General features: G+C 38.5%; 1 protein-coding gene across 3 annotated transcripts in view; it reads left to right on the top strand.

Moving 5' to 3' along the window:
- The window catches only part of LOC139946997 (metabotropic glutamate receptor 1-like), a 100828-nt gene that overhangs the window by 62889 nt on the left and 16662 nt on the right, over window positions 1-21277 (top strand). For all 3 annotated transcript variants that reach the window (XM_071944803.1, XM_071944805.1, XM_071944806.1), the window contains exon 3: window positions 9748-9994. In XM_071944803.1, coding sequence (XP_071800904.1) covers window positions 9748-9994 — 247 coding nt within the window. The remainder of the gene's footprint in view (window positions 1-9747; window positions 9995-21277) is intronic.

The raw sequence follows: 21277 nt of genomic DNA, 5'->3' as shown, positions 1-21277 counted from the left end.
TTAAAGGTACACAGACAGGGATTGTTAGCTGATATTATAAGTCAATTATTTATGTTAAATTTCTTCGGGATAAAACATGATTATATAGCAATAAGGACAACTTTCAAAATAGGAACTATTACTCATAATTTATAGTTTGAAATGTTGAAAAGAAGGTAGTTTTCCTTTTCCCCACTATGAGGATTATTTTTCTTGAAGTAAGACAACATTTATTATCGATTTCTTTTGAAAGGGTGTCAGTAGGTGACCATTATATCTGTACATAAGTGTGTTTGTTTGTGGAATGTCTTTATTGATGTACGAAACTCCATTAATTTGTACTTTTAGAAAATAATAAGCCCTCATTTAGCAGATGGTATGTGCATTTAACAGTGTCCAAGTAGATCCAGAAAACATTCAGCTCTCTTATTGAATATTGATACTGTTTTCTGTATTCATAGACGCTAACGTGGATTAAACACGCAAATCTTATTAGCTTCTATAAATAGCAACCGGCTAATTTGGAATGACTGCAGCTGGTAATACTGACTGCAGAAACCCATACAGGTAATTAGAACGAATTTACATATTCATTGTTAAATTTAATATTCATGAGCTAATCCAGACAAGCATGTGGTATACGCGGAACGAGTGTCTCAAAATAGCTTTTTATTATTGTGTAAGAATGGCTGCAAGCACTTTTTATTACCTTCGAGAGCTTAAAACAATTATGCAAATTGGGGTCGGCAGAACTTTCTTTGCTGTCGTTCAGGCAGGGTATAGGTTGCCCAGCGATCAGTGCGTCTGTATGGAGTGTTATTACCCGAAATATCCGTTTCACTCGATTGATTCGGATTACGATGGTATTACAATGATGTGGATACCATGCATGATGTTATTAACCGATGTAGACACGATTAAGGGGCCCGGGTTTAGGGACTAACAATTGCTAAGCATAGAAAAGTATCGCTTAGCAAAAAAAACGTCCTATTATTAATATATTATCACTGATATATCACTTTAGAGAGCCTGAAAGCAAATACAATTTATTTGAAGCAGTTATGGTCCTACATTCAGAAACAACCAGCGAGAGTTGTAAATCGGGTCTCACTTTCATAGAGCTGCTTAGCATAATAATACGTAGCTAAGCACACAATATTAAATTTCGTTGACCAGCATAAGTTTACCAGCCATGTTACGTGTAAACCTGATTGTTATAAATGGTTTCCTCATTATATTTACTGAGCACTATTGCCTGATTGTAAGTAGTTTTCAATTGGGCCCTATAGCTGCTTAACATGTAGCTAAGCACAATGTTGTTGCTTACCAGTTACCAGATTAATGTTATCAGCCATACCATGTCACACGTTCCATCCGCGCGTGGTATCCTGCCCACATTGTTCCTTAGCAGAAAATTGTTTAAAAAAGGTCCCTAATATACATTCAGAACTCATAGCAGAACGAGTACACCCACCAGATTTAGGTCCAGTCAAGCTATGGTACCAAACGTACCTTCATTGACTTGTTTTCGGCTTGCCGGGCTCGGCAAAATGCAATAACTTTAATCGCACATAAATTATCTAAAACATGCCCGGGTGTCAGAAGGTGACCATTATATCTGTACGTAAGTGTGTTTGTTTGGGGAATGTCTTTTTGATGTACGAAACTCCATTCATTTGTACCTCTACAAAATAAGGACCTCATTTTTAGCAGATGGTATGTGCAATTTTGTCCAAGATCCAGAAAACATTCAGCTCTCTTATTGAATATTGATACTGTTTTTCCGTATTCATGGACGCTAAGGTGGATTAAACACGCAAATCTTATTAGATGATCTACGGCATAAATTTGTTTAACGGTTATTTTTAGCAACTATTATATTATTGTTTATGATTTAATCCATTTTGTTGTGTTGTTTGTCAACAATGCGATTATCCCTTCCTCTTCACACGCTCTTAACTACCGGTCTTTGCCTTTTTATTGTATTTATGTATTTAGTTGGCAATTTAAATGGGTGAAAATGGTCACCAGACCTATACAGGGCCTACATCGATTCAGTATTGTTTGCAAAATTAGTTTAGGCCACCTTGCATATGACGTCACAAGCCTATAAGTAGCTCCCTCACCGAGGTCAATGAAGACAAATCATTGGCTGAGAGTTGTTTGAGGGGCGAGATAGTGTGCAAGTTTCCATTGAGTGCGGCATGCAAGGGGATCCGGAGTCGATTTCACAAGGGTTGTCTTCACTTAGGGCAAGTCCTATGACTCTTTACGAGTTAGGGTTCTAATTTAGGACGAGTTAATCGTCCTATCTCGAGACAAGACATAATCTACACTCTTTGAAATCCACCCTGTACTCTTTAACTCAGGCGGCAAGTTTATTCAAAGTAATAGGGATTGGTAATGATGAAGCTGGGCACCGGCATCACTCTGAAGAAACACTCTTTCGACCCGACAAATTGCCGCATACGGATCATATGACCAGGAATTATTGAGGACAAAACTTTCCAAGTTTTATTCTCGAAAGGCATCATGAAACAAATCGTTAATGAAATAAATCGTCATTTTCATGACTTTCCATCGGGTAAAATACCCGTATCTGAGAAATATTCTCGTCTGATGAGAAGTGTTCAGTTTGAGAAAATAGATTTTTGAAAAACAGCAATATTTTAACCATTTAGTACTGTAAAAAAAAACATTATAAAAAACCCAAATAACGTTTCGTAGTCTTACATCACTTAATCCTGTCAACTGACTAAACAAAATGACTAAAATTATTAGTAACAAACCTGTCCCTTTAAAGTCCTTTGCAAAGCCGCTCCTTTGATTTGCAAAGCGATCCATTATCACACAATGCTAACAGCCTTAAATACCGGTCGCCACCTCACCTCTAACCATATAGAATCATACGAAACCATAACAATTATTCAAGCTATTTGCTAAATTAATATAGGACTAGAGTTTCAGTCACGATATACCCGCAAAGTCCGACGGCCCCAACTCTCAGCGGAAGAAGGCTGCCGTTTGTGGTGTTGAATTTCTCTGCCTGTAGCTGTCAGACGTTTAGTCGTAAATGAGGTATAGAGTTAGAGCATTGGGAATGTACATGACAATCTGAGGAGGCTACCGTAGACGTACCCCCTAAACCCCGGGGGACGGTGAATTTCATGTCAGCAAAACTCTTTTTTTTGCAGTGTTATCTTAACACATCTTAAAGGCGAGGGTGTATCAAACATTCAATGTAAAGTGAGAACGCCCTCTATTGTTTGCATTACTTGATACCTGAGTTCAATTCAACTATTTTGTCATGTAAGAATGTTTAACCTACCGGTCTGGTTTTACGCAGAAACCCGGAAGACATGGCCTCTGTTGCCTTTGTGCCCCTTCAAAAGTTTCCCATATTCCACTGGATTTGGAAGGATTTGCTAAAAAGAAAATGCCACCCCCCCACTCTCAAATACAAAATTCGAGGCCAGTATTTTCACATGCATTAGATGAAGGCCAGTGAGTTAAATCAACATTAAAATCGCATAGAAATATGTGGCTATGTTTGGTTGTTTGCACTGACACTTTAATCACATTTGATTGAGGTCACATCTAAAGACATCTTAGAAGTACATGAGGTAAATAAAGTCTTTTGGAACAAACGGTAGCCTTGTATCATATTGTTGTTCTTGAAGGCACTTGAATAGTTGAAATTCTGTTTTCTCTGAAAAGTCATTAGAATTCTTAAGATCTTAGGCACAATGTGTTATAGAAATTTAAAGCATGGTTAAAAATATTCTGTAACTAGTGACTCGATCTGTTAAAGGCACTGTACACTTTTGGTAATTGTCAAAGACCAGTGTCCTACTTGGTGTATCCCCTCATAAGCATAAAATAACAAGCATGTGAAAATTTGGGCTCAATTGGTCATCGAAGTTGCGAGAAAATGATGAAAGAAAAAACACCCTTGTTGGACGAATTTGTGTGCTTTCAGATAGTAATAAAATTACCTCTTTCTCAAAAGTACGTTACTTCAAAGAGGGAGTCATTTTCCACAATGTGTTATACTATATACCATCAGCTCTCCAATGCTTGTTACCAAGTCAGTTTTTAAGTTAATATTTGTTTTGAGTAATTGCTAAACATGTACCTTCCCTTTACGCAATCTTACAATCGAAGCATGTCTGTTCAAGTTTTGCTGATTTTCTTGAAAAAACAACAACAAGATTCTTCTTAGTGTACTAAGTGATGTTTTATGCTGGTGATTATTTTGAGTAATTACCAATAGTGTCCACTGCCTTTAAAGGTCTTTGGGAAGTCTCTGCGAGGGTTGAAACGTCAGGTTATTAATTACCCCCCCCCCCTATTACCGACTGTCAATGGTTGGTAAACAGTTTGCAACATCACTGCTATTACTGGAAAGGACAGTTGTACATTTGTGAACATTACGGGTTGAAATGATGAACATCATCTTTAACAATGTAGCACAGTATATAATGATGAAGTGGTGTGATCTTATGGCACTGTACACGTTGCTGCAATTAAAATGAGCACGAACTGACGCATTCATTTAGTGTCTTCTTCTCATAATGAAATGAGAATGTCGATACCAATTTGCAGTTGGTTGTAATTTCTCGCATCCAGATGTTCTTTATCTTAACGCCTTGATATGTAGTTATACCAAGGTGCACAATAGTGTATAAATATGGGGTGGGGTTAGTGATAGGTCAAGTGATATGGTACGGTGTTCCGAAAACCAGGAGCGAATTTGTGCACGCAGAAAGATTATCCTTGCGACGATAAAACTTGCAATCATAAGGTTGTGGGTTCGAATCCCCCAGCTAACCACTGATTTCACAAACACTATGATCAGTATTTTTGTGTCTTCTAGTTACTGAATCACAATTTCTTGACTTGTGCGATTCCTAATTATAGACGTGAAACCAATGTTTGTATGAGAGACTATAAAATATAGATGTTGCCAGCTTGACGTTTATACCCCCCACCCCCTTGCTGGGAAGATCATCTAAACAAAAACTAACAACAATCTGAAAAGCGTTACGCCGTAACGCTTTTCAATTTCAAATCTTTGGACATGAAAACTGTTTTTTACATAACCACATTACTTCGAAGTGAAATTGTTTTAACAATTATTTGTACTATTTACAAACGCTTTATATTTAGGCTTCTTCCCAATGGATGCTTTTGTCAATAATTTTAAAAGTAATTACCAAACCCTTTGAGGGCATGAGATGACAGATTTGGAAATACCAGTATTCTCACTTGATGTATTCCAGAAATGTATAAAATGACACACAAAATATGTATAAAATAACAAATCTGTGAAAATAAAAAAAAAAGTGAAAATGTTGACTTGGTCATCAAAGTTGCAAGAGAATAATATGCAAAGAAAAAACACCCTTGTACAAGTTCATGCATTTAGATGTCTAATTAAAGGCTTCAGGCCTGAAATCTTACTGATTATTTTTTTATTTAGAACCTTTACCTATTTCTCAAAAACTATACGTTAATTCAGAGGGAGTCGTTTCTCACAATGTGTTTTATAACTCGTTACCAAACTCATTTTTACGATAATAAATATTTTGAGTAAAAAAATAGTACCCATGCCTTCAATTGTATAAGACTGAAAACCAAACATATACCTTCCATTAAGAAATGGTTTTGTTTTATTCTTCTTCGAGTGATAAAGATTGGGAGCAAGTCCCAAGGGGGCTATAAGAAGCGTGTGAACACACATGGAGCACTATTATTAACTCGTTTGGCAAACCGTGAAAATCATTTAGTATGTTAATTTATAATTAGGTTTGCGACCTTGGCAGGTGTTTTGAATCTGAACGCAGTTTCATTTAACTAAGCTCAGATTTTTAATTGATGCATGTATGAACTCATGATCTAAATAGTTCAGTTGGTTATTTAAAGAGAGAATCACTCTAAGATCTCCCGGGTGCGTTGGAACTTTCTCGGATTATGAGTCCGGTTGAGTTCCGGATCAAATTGACCCGGAAACTGGCTCAACAATGTGTATCCTCAGATTCTATGTCAGTTTGAACCATTTCTTTGAAATTATATCCAGTTTCCGGGTCAACTTGACCCTCAAATAGGTCATGCTCAACGGGACTCGGAATCCGGGTCAATTTTGACCCTGTAGTTTTTAGTGTGAACAACATTGGTATATGCACCCCATGCCAGTGGACCTGACCCGTTTATGGGTCAGGCTATACCGGAAAGTATTAACACGATTGCATTTAAACTCGGATTTTGTCTGCCAAATGATGTACAATATGTGTGTCTGGTATTCTCTGCTAAATTCTGCTCATCAGAGAATTCCCCAATGAAAGGTTCGTTTGGTTATCACTCTTACAAATAATTGTAAAGGTAAATGTTAGGTTACAAGCCAAGTCTGGTTTTGCTTGTGTTTTAATGTTTTCTTTTGTGTGATTTTTAAATGTTTCAGTGCAATTACCTTTTTATATTGTATAATTATATTGTTATCGTTGGCAGGGGTCTGGTTTTACACATCTTTTTATGACAGTTTTTATACTTTTGTTTTAACCTTGACAGCCCCTGTACAACTTGTAACTATTGTGTATGTCTAAAGAAGAAAAAAAAAAAAAAACTTTCGACAGAAAAAGCATTTTGAGAAGCATTTCAATTTGAAGTAATGTGATGTAAAAAGATATATGAATTTTTTTATGCAACAAATATGAATATGAATAACGATACGGCGTAACTCTTCTCAGATTGTGTATTCCTGCTAAGAATTATTCTTTCCGCGTGACCATAATCGCTCCGGTTTGTCAGCGATATCTCAACAACCCGAACACTTTAAGAAATTTCTACGTGTTAGTTTTATTGGTTATATATTTTATTAAATTTATATCGGATTAAAAACCGATTGGTTGCAATCAAGAAAGGTATACTGTGCATTTTGTTAGCAGCTCTGAAAATTGGGCCGTTGTACGCAATGGGGTGATTGGTTATTATTGCGTGTACCGAACCATAGGTCAACCAGGTACAGGTATACAGGAAATATTCAAGATTGTTTATTATTATCTTGATAATATCATTTTTATTAAGACATGACCTCCAGATATCTGTTACCCTCAAAAACTCACAGGTGCTGTCGAACTAGAAAATGTAATTACGCAAAGAAAACACATCCACGCGTCGCGGAATTCAATGTTGACAATCCACGATCAAATATACTTCGTGTATAACAAAACGAAGAAGCGGAATTCGGTCAAGCGGGGAGTTCGCCCAGCCGCGCGCTGTTTGACATGTCACCTCCAACACGTGGAGACTCCGCGGGGACCGACACATTTTGGCAGAGTTCCTGAGAGGGAGATTATTATTGCAAAAGTCATCTCTTTGTGACTGTGTTTTTATCTGTTTTTCCTCGAAGAGATCGTAAGAGGCACTGACCTTAGTGTGTCCGTATTGGCTGGTGCTAATTGTGCATTCCTCTTGATTTCCTTCGGGGATATTTTAAAGGAATAGTTGGGCCGACTGCAGTTTTGTTTCCCCAGTAGATCAACACTTCATTAGCCCTCTACTCTTTTTGTCAAGAGCTTTAGCCTTAGTGAAAAAACTCAATGAAATCTGTGTACTTGTTTTTGAATAAAAAACATTTTCGTTTGTTAATATGTAAAGTTTAACATTTTCACTTGTTTTGGAAGGATAATAAGAGAAAATTAAATGAGATTAGTTTCAAACAGAATGGGAGATTTTTGTCGAGGCTAGGTGGCAGCGGACGTACCAGTGAATTGGATCTAGGCCCTTTTCGAAACCATGGTTTCGGCTTTGGATTCAGTTTCAGGCTCCGTCCTCTTGTCTGAAGCACTGAACACGTACGCAAAGCACGCGTAATATTGTCAAAACAACCGTGTGGCCAAGCTAGCACGAGCCGAATCCAAAGCCGAAGCCGTGGTTTCGAAAAGGGACAAAGACCTTGTCGCAAATACTCGGTACGTGCGCTGTGGGCGTTGAATGAGGTGCATGCTGGTCTAGCTAATGCTAAAGTTTGATCCCTAGCCAGACCAGCATGCACCTTATTCAACAGTTAGCGCTTGCGCAATGGGTATTTGCGAAAGGTATATTGGTCTTGGAATTTAGAGTATATATTATTGAGAACTATGTAAACAATACACATTTACCAGGTATGTCTGCGTCAACCTATTGTTTAAAGGTCTAAAAGTACAATTAAATGTGTTGATAGAGCAATACATAAGTTATCTATCAAAACATCGCAACGAAAAAAGGTTGTGTTAAAATTAATCACTGTTTCAGGAAGGATTGGAGCTTGTCTATGTTCCAGAATGAAACAAACTGCATCGTTTTTAGAGTATCAATTTGGCCAGTAAAATCTATTAAGTCAGAATAAAGCGATCAGCTAGGCACACAGTAATAACAAGGACACTTATGTTGCACGTCAGGGTGCCAAACATGGCAAAGTGTCTAATTTCTAAGCGAAAAATTCCATGGAAATTGTTTGAAGATTCTTTGCATTTCCTCGTCTAGGATTCTAATTATAAGAATGGTACACGTGTGGCCTTTTTAAGACTGTAAGGAAAATAAGATAAGATGGTTTATTTTGTTTGTATATAAGGAGCATATTATTGTAGATAATAAGCCAGTGCCAGACAAATTTCATTAACAAATGTCTACGTTATTTCATTGCAATTTGCAGTGAAGCTCACAAAATAATTATAGTAAACCACATGAAACCCGAAGTTCATTTATGTGAAACCAATGTTGGAATTGTTGTATCCTCATCGGGGCTTTTACTTGAGTCTAATGCACTAAACTGCTCGGCAACGACACGCCACCAGCTAAAAGGCTATGTTTTGATTGACAAACCTTATGATTACGTTTGTTTCAACTGCCAATTATATATTTTAAAACTTCAGAAATCTGAAATTAAACTGTGAAAACAATCTCTGGCATTATTGTCTCATCATTTGTTTGAATGATCTTCCCATCCTGGGAACTTGGCAAACTCCCACAAAGGGATATAAACGCCAAGCTGGTAATCTATTTCATACACACAGTGGTTTAACGTCTATGATTATGAATTACACATATCAACAAATTGTGATTCAGTAACTAGACGACAATACTTATTCTAGTCATTGTGAAATCAGTGGTAAGCTGGGGGATTCGAACCCACAACCTTGTGATTGCAAGTCCTGCAGTCTAACAACTTGGCCACGGTTCCATTTCAGAGAACTTGAGTCCACTAAACTGCTCGGCTGGGACACGCCACAAGCTATAGGCTGCATGGCTTAGCTTGGGAAACCTGAAGTGTATGTTTCAACTGTCAATGTTGTGTTTTATTTTACAACTTAAAGGAACATTACAACATTGGTTTTGCTAACGAAACAGTTGCTGGCAGTGTAAGCACTCTATGTAATCAACCATATACATCAATTGACAAACCTGTAGAAGTTTGAGATCGATCGGCCATCTGGGTCACGAGAAAATAGTGAAAAACCGATCACACATTTTGTATGACATCGATGGAACGCTCACTGGGCGATAAACTCCAAACGCGAAATTATATTATTTATTTCTCGCCAAATATGACATTTCAGTCATAAATATTTCAAGGGATGTTTTCTACTATCATCATCATTCGACCGTGTAAGTTTGACGTAAATCTGTGATCTTCACAATTTTGTTTTTACCAATTCTGTAACGTTCCTTTAAGAAACCTAAAATTCAAATGTAAAACCAATGTCTTGCATTATTGTATGCCCATTTCAGGGAACTATGGTCAGAGAGGTATGGAGGCCTTCAAGACGCTAGCCAAGAAGGCCGGCGTCTGCATCGCCACAGCAGACTCTATTGCCAGCAGATCATCGGCCAGGAAATTCGACAAGGTGATCGGGAACCTACAGAAGACCCCTACTGCTAAGGTGGTGGTTTGCTTCTGCGAGGGGGAGACTATTACAAACCTACTGAAGGCTACGAGACGTCTTGGTGAATCCGGGAAGTTCCTCTTCATCGGAAGGTACGAAAGTTCAGAATATTATTGCACCAGGACAAAAAGTAAATAAACTATCAAATAAACAAATAAGTAAAATAAATGACATTGTTTTAGCCTTCGAGAAAGAATCTGTTAAAGTCAAAAACGTCAGGCCAGTAACTATTCTTTCTTCTCCAAATAAATAAGTGAATACCTAAAGATATATAAAGTAAAAGAAAAACTACAAATAAAAGAACATATTTCAGTGTGGGATTTGAGGCATTGCATGGCAAGGTATCAATATATGTTTGGTATGCAGTAACACCATATTGCCAGGTAGATTGTTTTTTTTTTTTTTTTGAGAACTTGTCTTGCTTTGTATTCTAGTACTACCACGGAGTTGATTTTCGGAATTCGGGAGACTTCTCATTTCTGAAAACAACTGTCCTGCTTTACTTCCTGGGCGGGCGCTAGAAAATCGGCCGGGACTCCTACAACTTAAGCTTTTAGCGGATCGTTATTAACTTATTTTACCCCGAAGAGGAAATTATGTTAATCGAAACTTGATAGAAAATGTCTAAATATTGTGGATATGCCTACAACACGACGAGTACCTCTTTGGGGATATTCCACTTGACACCAAATCAGTCTAGTAAGAAGATACATCAGCGATGATTTCTGAACCCTGCTTGAACAAACATTGCCTGTAAACCAGGTAAGTCCAGTTGGAATTGGAAAATCGACTGATATTAAATCCCTATTCTTGTATACATCAAGCATTATGCACCACATTACCCATATAGCACGGTCGGTATGCGCGACACGAACCGGAGCATAGATTCCAAAAGCTTCGCCTCGGGGGACTCTGGGTGAAATCCTTCGGCGTGAAAACACCAGAGTAATTGCGACACTCCCCCCTCCCTGCCCGTAACTCCCGGGGGTATACGATCTGCTGAATGAGATGTGGATTGGGTCTGAATATCAAATGTAGTTCCTGTCCTCTTCTGTGCACCCCTCATGCCGAGGGGGGCTTCGGTCTTCCGGATGCAGTTCGTTAAGTAGTATGGAGGAGGGTGTGCATGGGATGGCATTACGCTCTGCTCTGAGATTTGAGTGTACTTACTCACATAATACCCTTTTTACATCAGCAACTAAACTCTATCTGATACATGTTATAGTTAAGTGATGTGGACGTAATGAGGACTCGTATTTTCCCAGTATTCGCATAAAATAACAAATCTGTGAACATTTCTACTCAATTCGGTCATCGAAGATGCAAGTAATGAAAGAAAAACACCCTTGTTGCACAAATGTGTGTGCTTTCAGGTGCATAATAAAAGTCTGCAGGCTTGAAGTCTTTTAATACTTTGAGTTAGAAATTACACCTTTCTCAAAAACTACGTTACTTCAGAGGGAGCTGTTCCGCATAATGATTTTATACTATCAATAGCTCTCCATATTGCTCGTGACCAAGTAAGTTTGTAAGCTAACAATTACTTTGTGTAATTACCAATGGAGTCCAGTGCATTTAAAGGATGAAAATGTTCGAATGCGCGATACTTGCACAGTATACTGTATGCTAGAAGATAAGATGAAACTGACTCTTCCATCCCGGAGAAGTGTGAATCACATGTAATGGATAGCACTGACGACATAGGCCCTAACCCAAAGCCCTAAACTACAATTCTTATTATATGATAAAAGTAAACAGCCCGCCAGGGTGATCAATTTCTCAGGAAACAGAATTGTCTCAACGCGTCCAAGAGGCAAACTCTAAATCCTTTCCGATCAATCCATATTGAATCATGGCATCAATCCCCGCCAGGTAGCAGGCACTCTCAATCACTGAGTGGGCTCTGAGCACATAGCAATGTTATGTCCCGTTTCAATTTAATGTTTCCTTGTGTCCGACTTACTTCGAGACCCTGATCGTCACATGAGTGGAATGCTAGTGGGTACTAATCACCTTCTACACGGCAGGCACCCTGCAGGTTTTCACGGTATCATCAGTCCCAGATGTCACTCCTAGAGTAGGGACTTTTACTGCTTGTTTAATGGTCGTTTTACATCTTCTATAAATGCAACTCTCTTGTATTCTTGAAATCATTTTCAGAGGCTGTTGTGCTTAAAGACAGTATAAGACCTGCGTGAACTAATTTATTTTTCAACCAAGGAACGCGCTGTTGAGAATATTTTATATCAAGTTAATTGTCTAAATGCGCTGGACACTAATTGGTAATTGTCAAAGACCAGTCTTCTTACTTTGTGAATCTCAACACATGCATTAAATAACTAGTAACCTGTGAAAATTTGAACGAAACTGGTTGTCGAAGTTGCGAGATAATAATGGAAGAAAAAACACCCTTGTCACAAGAAGTTGTGTGCTTTCAGATGCTTGATTTTGGAACCTCAAAATCTAATTCTGAGGTCTCGAAATCAAAATCATATATTTTAGTGGAGAATTACTTCTTTCTCGAAAACTACGTTATTTCAGAGGGAGCCGTTTCTCACAATGTTTTATACTATTAACAGCTCTCAATTGCTCTTAACTAAGTAAGTTTTTATGCTAACAATTATATTGAGTAATTACCAATAGTGTAGTGCCTTTAAAATTGAGTGTGTTCAAAATCCAAGATCCAAATTTTGGGCCATGAAAACTGATTGAATTGGTAAAAGTTTCATAAAAAATGTTGATTACTGTCAGAAGCTGGTGATGGGCTTCTAACCAAAGTTGTTATCGGCATTAATTTCACTTAGAGTGGTTACAAAACGTATCCTCCACTTGGAAGGCAGTGGACACTATTGGTAATTTCTCGAAATAATTAGTAGCATAAAACCTTACTTTGTAACGAGTAATGGGGAGAGGTTGATAGTTTACAACATTGTGAGAAACGGCTCCCTCTGAAGTCACGTAGTTTTTCGAGAAATAAGTTATTTTCCATGAATTTGATTTCGAGACCTCAGATTTAAAATTCGAGGTACTGTATCAAGCATCTGAAAGCAACAAGGGTGTTTTTTCTTTCATTATTATCTCACAACTTCCACAACCGATTAAGCTCAAATTTTCACAGGTTTGTTATGTTGTGCATAATTATGTTGAGATACACCAGGTGAGAAGACTGGTCTTTGACAATTACCAATAGTGTCCGCAGTGTCTTTAAATCACTGCCAGTCATCCTCACCTAATACCAGTAGACTCAATCAATACTAAACGCATCCCAACACTTCAACACATTCTGGAATGTGTTTCCTAAATTCTTCCAAAGACGTGAGCTATCTAACCCCCCCCCCCCCCCCCCCAATGCTAAGAAATGCCATCGGTCAAACTGGATTCTAAAAAAGACATCTTAATGTAAAACCTGTTTGAAATCAAGTTGCAAATTTATCGATCGTTCATACAATTGTTGCAATCATCATAACCAAGCATACATTTTAAAAGTAAATTTCGGCACAGTCAGTGGACCGTATCTGTTAATTAGTAGTAACACCACATCCCCAGGGCTTATGCGTATCAATTAAGTTAAAGGGATGCTGCAGTGGATTCAAATAAAGCAGTTAATTTTGCTGTCATTTATTTCTGATATACGTATTGAACATCAATAAAATGTGTTTTGTTTATTCCCGACATATCTGACTTGCGTAATTAGCGAATATTAGAGTCATGCCCCCATTTTGTGGATTGTTACCGCCCCCCTACCATCGACGTCACGTCGGGAATTCAAACATATCGTCGACAAAAAGAGTCTGGTCCCTAACTACACGCGCCTAGGTACCAGGCCACACAGTGCACACGTCTCTATATGCACACAGCCAGGGGGCCCGACGGCTCGGGTTACCGACACGACGTCACGTTTATGCAAATGAAGGCTCCCTTTTAGGGGCGGGGTGGGTTCCCCTAATCTCTTGAAAACCATTTTTAAAATACTTGGGCATTTAATAAAAAATAGAAAAACATATTTCAAGTTTAAAAAGTCATGTTTAATCGTTTAAATGAATTTAAAAAAAAACACTGCAGCAACCCTTTAACCATTCCATTAACGAATGAGTAAAAATAAGACAATTACTGTTGGCTTCACCGACGTTTTAGAGGTTGAGCGATGGCTTTATAGGTCGATGTCAGGTTTGAGATCGAGGTTGCCATCTATTAATTTTGGGGTTTACCCATACACCGATGTGTGTTAGCACTGTATACTCAGTATTTTCCCTAGTCATGTGAACAAATATCAGAGACATGTTACTCGGGTAATGCAATGCTAGAGCAGTATCTTACCAACTAGACTACCTAGATTGCCCTCCGCACTGTTGCAGTGTATCGGGTACTCTAAAATCCCATCTGTGTTTGTCAGGCCATGTCCAAATTTGCGGCTATGACTACGGTTTGATACCCGCTACCATGGGTTGAAGTATTGGACGTCCTTACAGTCGTAGCCGTAGCTAAATACCTTTATTACGGTGTGGCCATCTTGCTGATGCTGGACGAAATAATAGTCTGGTGCCATGTTTGCGCCAAGAATGTTAGCATTCATTATTGTTATGGAAACAGGGAACATGACCGAGATGGTGGCAGCGTGATAAAGGTCTACAGTCGCCATTTCGGATGGCTCTGAACAAGTCCCACCATTAATTTCTGTTCAGGACATACTCACACACTCCTTGGTCTGCTGCCAATGCGTCAAACTATTGACATCGATGGAGAATACACGCATATAAAGATCCGTCCCCATTAGGACGGCAAGTTATCCGTCTGCTGCCAATTTCAGATATTGACTTGAAGGAAGAGTGGCCTGAAATTAAATCCCTCTTTTCACAAGACTTCCCGTTCGTTGAATCCCACAGGGACACTCAAAACGTTATCAGCCTTGCACAACCCCAAATTGCATTTTTATTTTACAAAAAGACGGTGTGAGAATTGTTCAACTTCACACATCAAGTCTCGATGTTAACATCATTAGTAGGCCTACGTGGTTTGGGGAACTGAAAGGTATACGGTGCATCCTGGAACAGAAATCCTGCCAGTGACGCTATCGTTTTACCGAGTGTAAATTACGGAAGATTAATCGCACAATATTTCAAAGCGTGGCTAGCTCTATTGTCCCTTTGTGAACATGGAAATTAACCATAATAGAACCATGTTCTCATGTTGCGCTTTATTACACCGAGGTGTCTTAAAGTACTCATTACCTTTTCTATGCGGAACTATGTTTGAAAGAATACGAGACCCATTTATGTATACCACCATGTAATGTTTTACAAGATGCTGTGGCGCAATCTGCAGCCAACAATACCAGAACAAATCTGGTGCAAGCCCTTGCTCTTTATAGCGTTAAGTGATAGGGTCTACTTGGTTTGTTTAATACACAAGACACGGAACCTTTGGCTTTACGTCCCACCCGAAGGACAACGCATTAATGGTTCAGTGCCTCGCTTTAAAAGGACACAAGTTAGTGTTAAGACCGATTAGAAACATCCAAGCTTGGGTCATGTAGTGCACCTGGGCCCAGTTTCATAGAGCTGCTAAGCACAACAGTTTGCTTAGCATGAAATTTCTTCCATATGATGATAAAAAAACAGGATTAAATATGGTTGGTAATCCTGTTTTTATTAAAGGAACACGTTGCCTTGGATCGGTCGAGTTGGTTATGTAACCGTTTGTTATAAAATGCATATGAGTAGAAAGATGTTGTAAAAGTAGAATACAATGATCCACACAAACATGCCTCGAATGTGCACGGTTTTCCTTTTACCTCGTCGACTAACACGGTCGGCCATTTATGGAAGTCAAATTTTTGACTCCCATAAATGGCCGACCGTGTTAGTTCGCACAGTAAAAGGAAAACCACACAATTTCGAGGCAAACTTGTGTGAATCATTGTATTCTACTTTTAAAACATCTTTCCAACCATATGCATTTTATAAAAAAACGGTTACAAACGCTTTTTATAGACCAACTCGTCCAATCCCAGGCAACGTGTTCCTTTAAGGAAGAAATTTCATGCTAAGCAAATGTTTGTGCTTAAGCAGCTCTATACAATTGGTTCCTGACCGCTTGGCCACGAGACGCCAAAACCACCAGTTCATTTTATGTTAAACATTTTGAAAGAATAAACTAAAACGTGTTTCCACTCTAATTGTTGTCCCACGAACAGTTATTCAATATTGGTAAAGGAAACACTGCTCGCGCACTATAACATGCCCGAATGTTCGGATACGCGCGAGGCTTGCACAGTCCACGGCCCAACCACCTAGAATTAAGATGGTACGTTTATTACTGTAATTTGGAGTTGTTCTTAAAACTACCGCTGTTTGTATACGTATAGGCCTATTGTTGTGTTCTTCGTGAAATCCAAGAAGCAAAGTTGATCACTAAGTTGCTGCTCTCTGTGGATTTACTGAAGCCCGGTTCATACTTCATGCGATTGCGATTGCGATACGAATGTTGACGTCACAAATTCGCAACAATTAAATCTCATCAGTTGAACTTGGCCCAATTTCATAGTGCTGCTTAGCGGACGATTTTGTGCTTACTGTGCGATTTTCATTTCATAGCGCTGCTAACCGTATAAGCACAAGAAAGGCATGCTAACCTTCCGGTGCTTACCGCACGAAAATAATATGACGTCACAATGCAAATCCATGGTAAACGCGCAATGGCCGCCTAATTCATCTGCTAACCTGTGAAATACACTTGCACCTTAGCAATTTCGGCTACAGTCAGCATGAACATTTGCTTACCGTTAAGCAGCGCTATGAAATCGGGCCCGGTGCTCAACTCATGCGAAAACATTCGCTGCGAAAACAACCCCGTGACGTCAATAATATTGTAGCGCATTCGCATTTCCCAAGTATGAATCGGGCTTGATTTGTCGTGAATAAAACAAAAGTTAGTGTTATACTCTTCCACTCCAGTTATTTGATCCCATCCCACGGACACAATCACGTGATCACATGAGCAATGTCGCAAATACCATACATTTGAATTCAAATGAGCAGATACTAAAACGGACTCTCACCACACCAACAATTCCTTCCAGTCGAAGCATAAATGGAATTAACCCATATTCGCCTCTCCCTCCACGGGTCTGCGAATCTCACCTAGTCCTTTACCTTTTGGAGGTATTGGCAGAACAAGCATTGACGTAAAGACACCCCGAGTTACCGATTCGGCCTTGGCTAATAAGAGATGACGCGGATTTACATAGTGAGATGTTATCAGCTTATAGAGTAAGCAATTTGAATTGTGTCTAGTTTATTCGCGGTATGATATAAGAGACGTGATATCCTGGCTTCACCAATGCATTTAATGTCATTTGGAATGTGCTAAATGTCTACACTGTACGGAAAGTATTACTGTTTTAAAGGAGTTACCGGCCACTGGGGGAAAAGGTAAATTTGTCCTGTTTTTTTACAGGCTATTCGAGCACACAGACAGACCTGTTGAAAGGAAAGGGACATTCTGATTGGCATGAGCAGATTACCAACCAATTTAATGTTCAATCTAAATTGTTATCTTTGACTGGTTCCCATGTATAGTTTTGTTGGCATGCACAAAGTACAAAGCAGTATTCCCTGATTATTTTAAAATTGTGCCTTTGATATTTGGATTTGACATTTTTAAAATTGGCATTTCGGTATTTGAGAAATCTTTACTGGAATCAATTATGCCTCAAAAGGAAACATTAGTTAAACATAAGTAAACTTTCATAGGCTTGAAACTTAAATTTTATAAAAACTATTTGTGTAGCTAGTTGTGTATTCTGTGGCGATCGTTGGGTCTGGAAGTGACGATCTCGCTTGCACACCGCTGTTTCGAATGTTTCAGTGTACTTTGTGTCAAACCAAAGAGAACTACAGCTTGTGACAGTATCTTTAAAAGCTTGCATGGTTTTCCGGGTAGTAATTTCAGCAACGGGTTGTCATACCTCTCTACCCGAGATACATGCCGTGATATTGCCCCGATCCCCCGGTCCAACATCGCAGTAAACACAGAGCACCTATAAGTCTCTGTAAATGACTATCATATCTTCGCATAACGACCTAAGTGAATAAATAGTGGAGGCGGTCGTAAAAATGTGCTATTTCCGATTTGCTCTTAGACTTGTGGACAAGTCGTTAAAGGTCTACCGTGGTGAGAGAGTCGTGAAGGTGGCGTAATGATTCAGGTTTCCGCGATCGAATACTGCTCTCGCGAGATCACTGCTCTCGCGCGAAACTGCTGGCTGCCGACTACTTTTCCCATGAACGCAGCCGTAAGAGCAGTAGTCTCGCGGCGGGCAGCAGTCTCGCGAGAATACCGCCAGTGTCGCGGGAATCGCGAAAGAGTCGGAACGCTATCACCGCGATATACATTGTTAACGACTTGTACACAAGTCTAATCTTATATTGGTGATCGTGAGAGTGTCTGGGTTTCGTCAGCGACGCGCAGCAGTTGTCTGATGAGCTTAGATTGATGAGAATGCACAGCGGTTGAGATGACTTTACGATACTTAGGTTGCAATCGATTCTCGTAACCGTTTCAAAAGTTCGGGCTGTAGAGTGGCTCCTTCTAATCGATTTTTCATTTAACTGCTCGGATTGGTTTCCAGATTAGTTTACCTGTTAGTTTACAAAGATTGATATCGATTCTTTACCAATTAGATTAGTAGACCATAGTTTACAAAACTTGGAATCGATTCGTGTGTCCTTTTCAATTAGATTAGTAGACCTATTAGTTTACAAAGACCGGAATTGATTCGTGTCTTTTTCAATCAGTGCAAGAATCAGACACCGAAGCGGGTAACATGATGTAATTGCTGCATTTGGTTCCTAAAATGACTTCGATTTCAGCCTGCTAGTCAGGCACCTTAAAGGGTTCTATGTACTTTTTGTAGGAAAAAAACCCCACAATGTCCACAGATTTACACTAAACTTACACAGTTTGATGATATTGATAGTAGAAAGCTTCTCTAAAAATATTACTTGCTGGGGTGTTGTAGTTTTTGAGAAATATAATTTCATGAAAATAGTTTTCGTCTCAGTGATCATGAGACGAAAATTATTTTAGCATGTAAAAACATATTTTCATGACATTGTTTTACTCATTTCTCAAAAACTACAGCACCTCACCAACCGGTGTGGTCTTCCATCCTCACCATGCACAGAATATGCTCAGAGAAAATCTGGATTGCAGAAACATTAATTTAATCAGGAATTAATATAGGTTTTCTCGGTCAATTTCGGAAAATGAGCAGCCAATTTAACCACCAGCCTATTCTATTTGGCACGAAATTGAATGCTACTGAAAAGCGTCATTCGATTTCGTTTTGGGATTAGTCAAATGTACTTTTACGTTATTCGATTTAACAAAAATAATCATTCAATTTAACAATTCATCAAAGCAGCATTCAAATTCACAGACGCTTCTTGAGGCGTGTGTGTGTGACGAAAAAGAATGACGATACGCTAAATTGAACAGAGTGCTAAAGGAATTTGACTCGACTCAAAACGAAATTGAACGGCCGAATTCTGAATTTGAAACGCAGTAACAACTGGAGAGGCAAAACAGTTTTAATTCGAACGCATGAAAATGAAATTGACTGTTCATTTGCCGAATTTGACCGAGAAAACCTATAGTTGTGGTAAATTCCATATCATTAGATTATTAAGGCACGTACAATATTGGTAGTTACTCAAAATAATTGTTAGCATAACAACTTACTTGGTAACGAGCAATGGGGAGCTGTTCATAGTACAAAACATTGTGAGAAACGGCTCCCTCTGAAGTTAAAGGGGTATTCGCTCATCCAAAAAAAAGACTTCAGGCCTGAAGCCTTTTATAGGTTTTCTCGGTCAATTTCGGAAAATGAGCAGCCAATTTAACCAGCAGCCTATTCTATTTCGCACGAAATCGAATACTATTAAAAAAGGGTCATTCGTTTTCTATTTAAGACTAGTCAAGTCTACTTTTACGTCATTCGATTTAACAAAATAATTATTCAATTTAACAATTCATCGAAGCTGCGTTCAAATTCGCAAGAGTGTTTTTGAGGCGTGAGTTTAGTCATTCAATTTCATTTTGAGGCAGTCAATTCTGATATTTGTGCAGTCTTAAAAACGCTTGGTTATTAAACTTGTTGTTTCCTTATATGAATGTTAATGGCATGCGGTTAATGGTTTGGCACTCTTGAACATAATTTGCCAAGATGTCTGGCACGCCAACAGATGGTTGGTGAATATTTACAAAAAACAACAACTGGAAAAACATTTTTTTTTAACAAAAAACAAAACATTCAAACACATTCAAATGTTAGGTCTTGGTCAGTTAACCATTGAAGATCTCCCGAAAAAAATAAAGAAGAAAACAACCCCATTTGGCCCAAGGTAAAGTCTACTGGAAACATAAAATAAAGAAAATAAATTTACATTTTTTGAAAGATTGATTGTAGTTGTCAACTCGACTTCGCCTTTTTGAAGGGAGCATTCCATCTTGAACCTGTGAAGGTACGAAACGGTTTGCCTTATACAGTTTATCTGTTTATTCGTATTTCTTTAGTCGTACTTATTTGAATCCTCAGTGAGCGAAACTGATTGCCTCTTTACGAAATTAAAAATGATTAAATCAGCAAAATCTGCAGTCGAACCAGCTTTGCTAAATTGAATGATGATTGTGTGTCATGAAAAAGAATGAGTGTGCTAGGAACTTGAATGCCTCAAAACGAAATTGAACGGCCGAATTCTGAATTTGAAACGCAGTAACAACTGGAGAGGCAAAAGAGTTTTAATTCGAACGCATGAAAATGAAATTGACTGTTCATTTGCCGAATTTGACCGAGAAAACCTATAGTTGTGGTAAATTCCATATCATTAGATTATTAAGGCACGTACAATATTGGTAGTTACTCAAAATAATTGTTAGCATAACAACTTACTTGGTAACGAGCAATGGGGAGCTGTTCATAGTACAAAACATTGTGAGAAACGGCTCCTTCTGAAGTTAAAGGGGTATTCGCTCATCCAAAAAAAAGATTTCAGGCCTGAAGCCTTTTATAGGTTTTCTCGGTCAATTTCGGAAAATGAGCAGCCAATTTAACCAGCAGCCTATTCTATTTCGCACGAAATCGATTACTATTAAAAATGGGTCATTCGTTTTCTATTTAAGACTAGTCAAGTCTACTTTTACGTCATTCGATTTAACAAAATAATTATTCAATTTAACAATTCATCGAAGCTGCGTTCAAATTCGCAAGAGTGTTTTTGAGGCGTGAGTTTAGTCATTCAATTTCATTTTGAGGCAGTCAATTCTGATATTTGTGCAGTCTTAAAAACGCTTGGTTATTAAACTTGTTGTTTCCT

Source organism: Asterias amurensis, chromosome 14 (genome assembly GCF_032118995.1).
Source record: "Asterias amurensis chromosome 14, ASM3211899v1".
Lineage (NCBI taxonomy): Eukaryota > Metazoa > Echinodermata > Asteroidea > Forcipulatida > Asteriidae > Asterias > Asterias amurensis.
The sequence above is the reverse complement of the archived record's forward strand: the minus strand, read 5'-3'. Positions and strand labels throughout refer to the sequence as shown.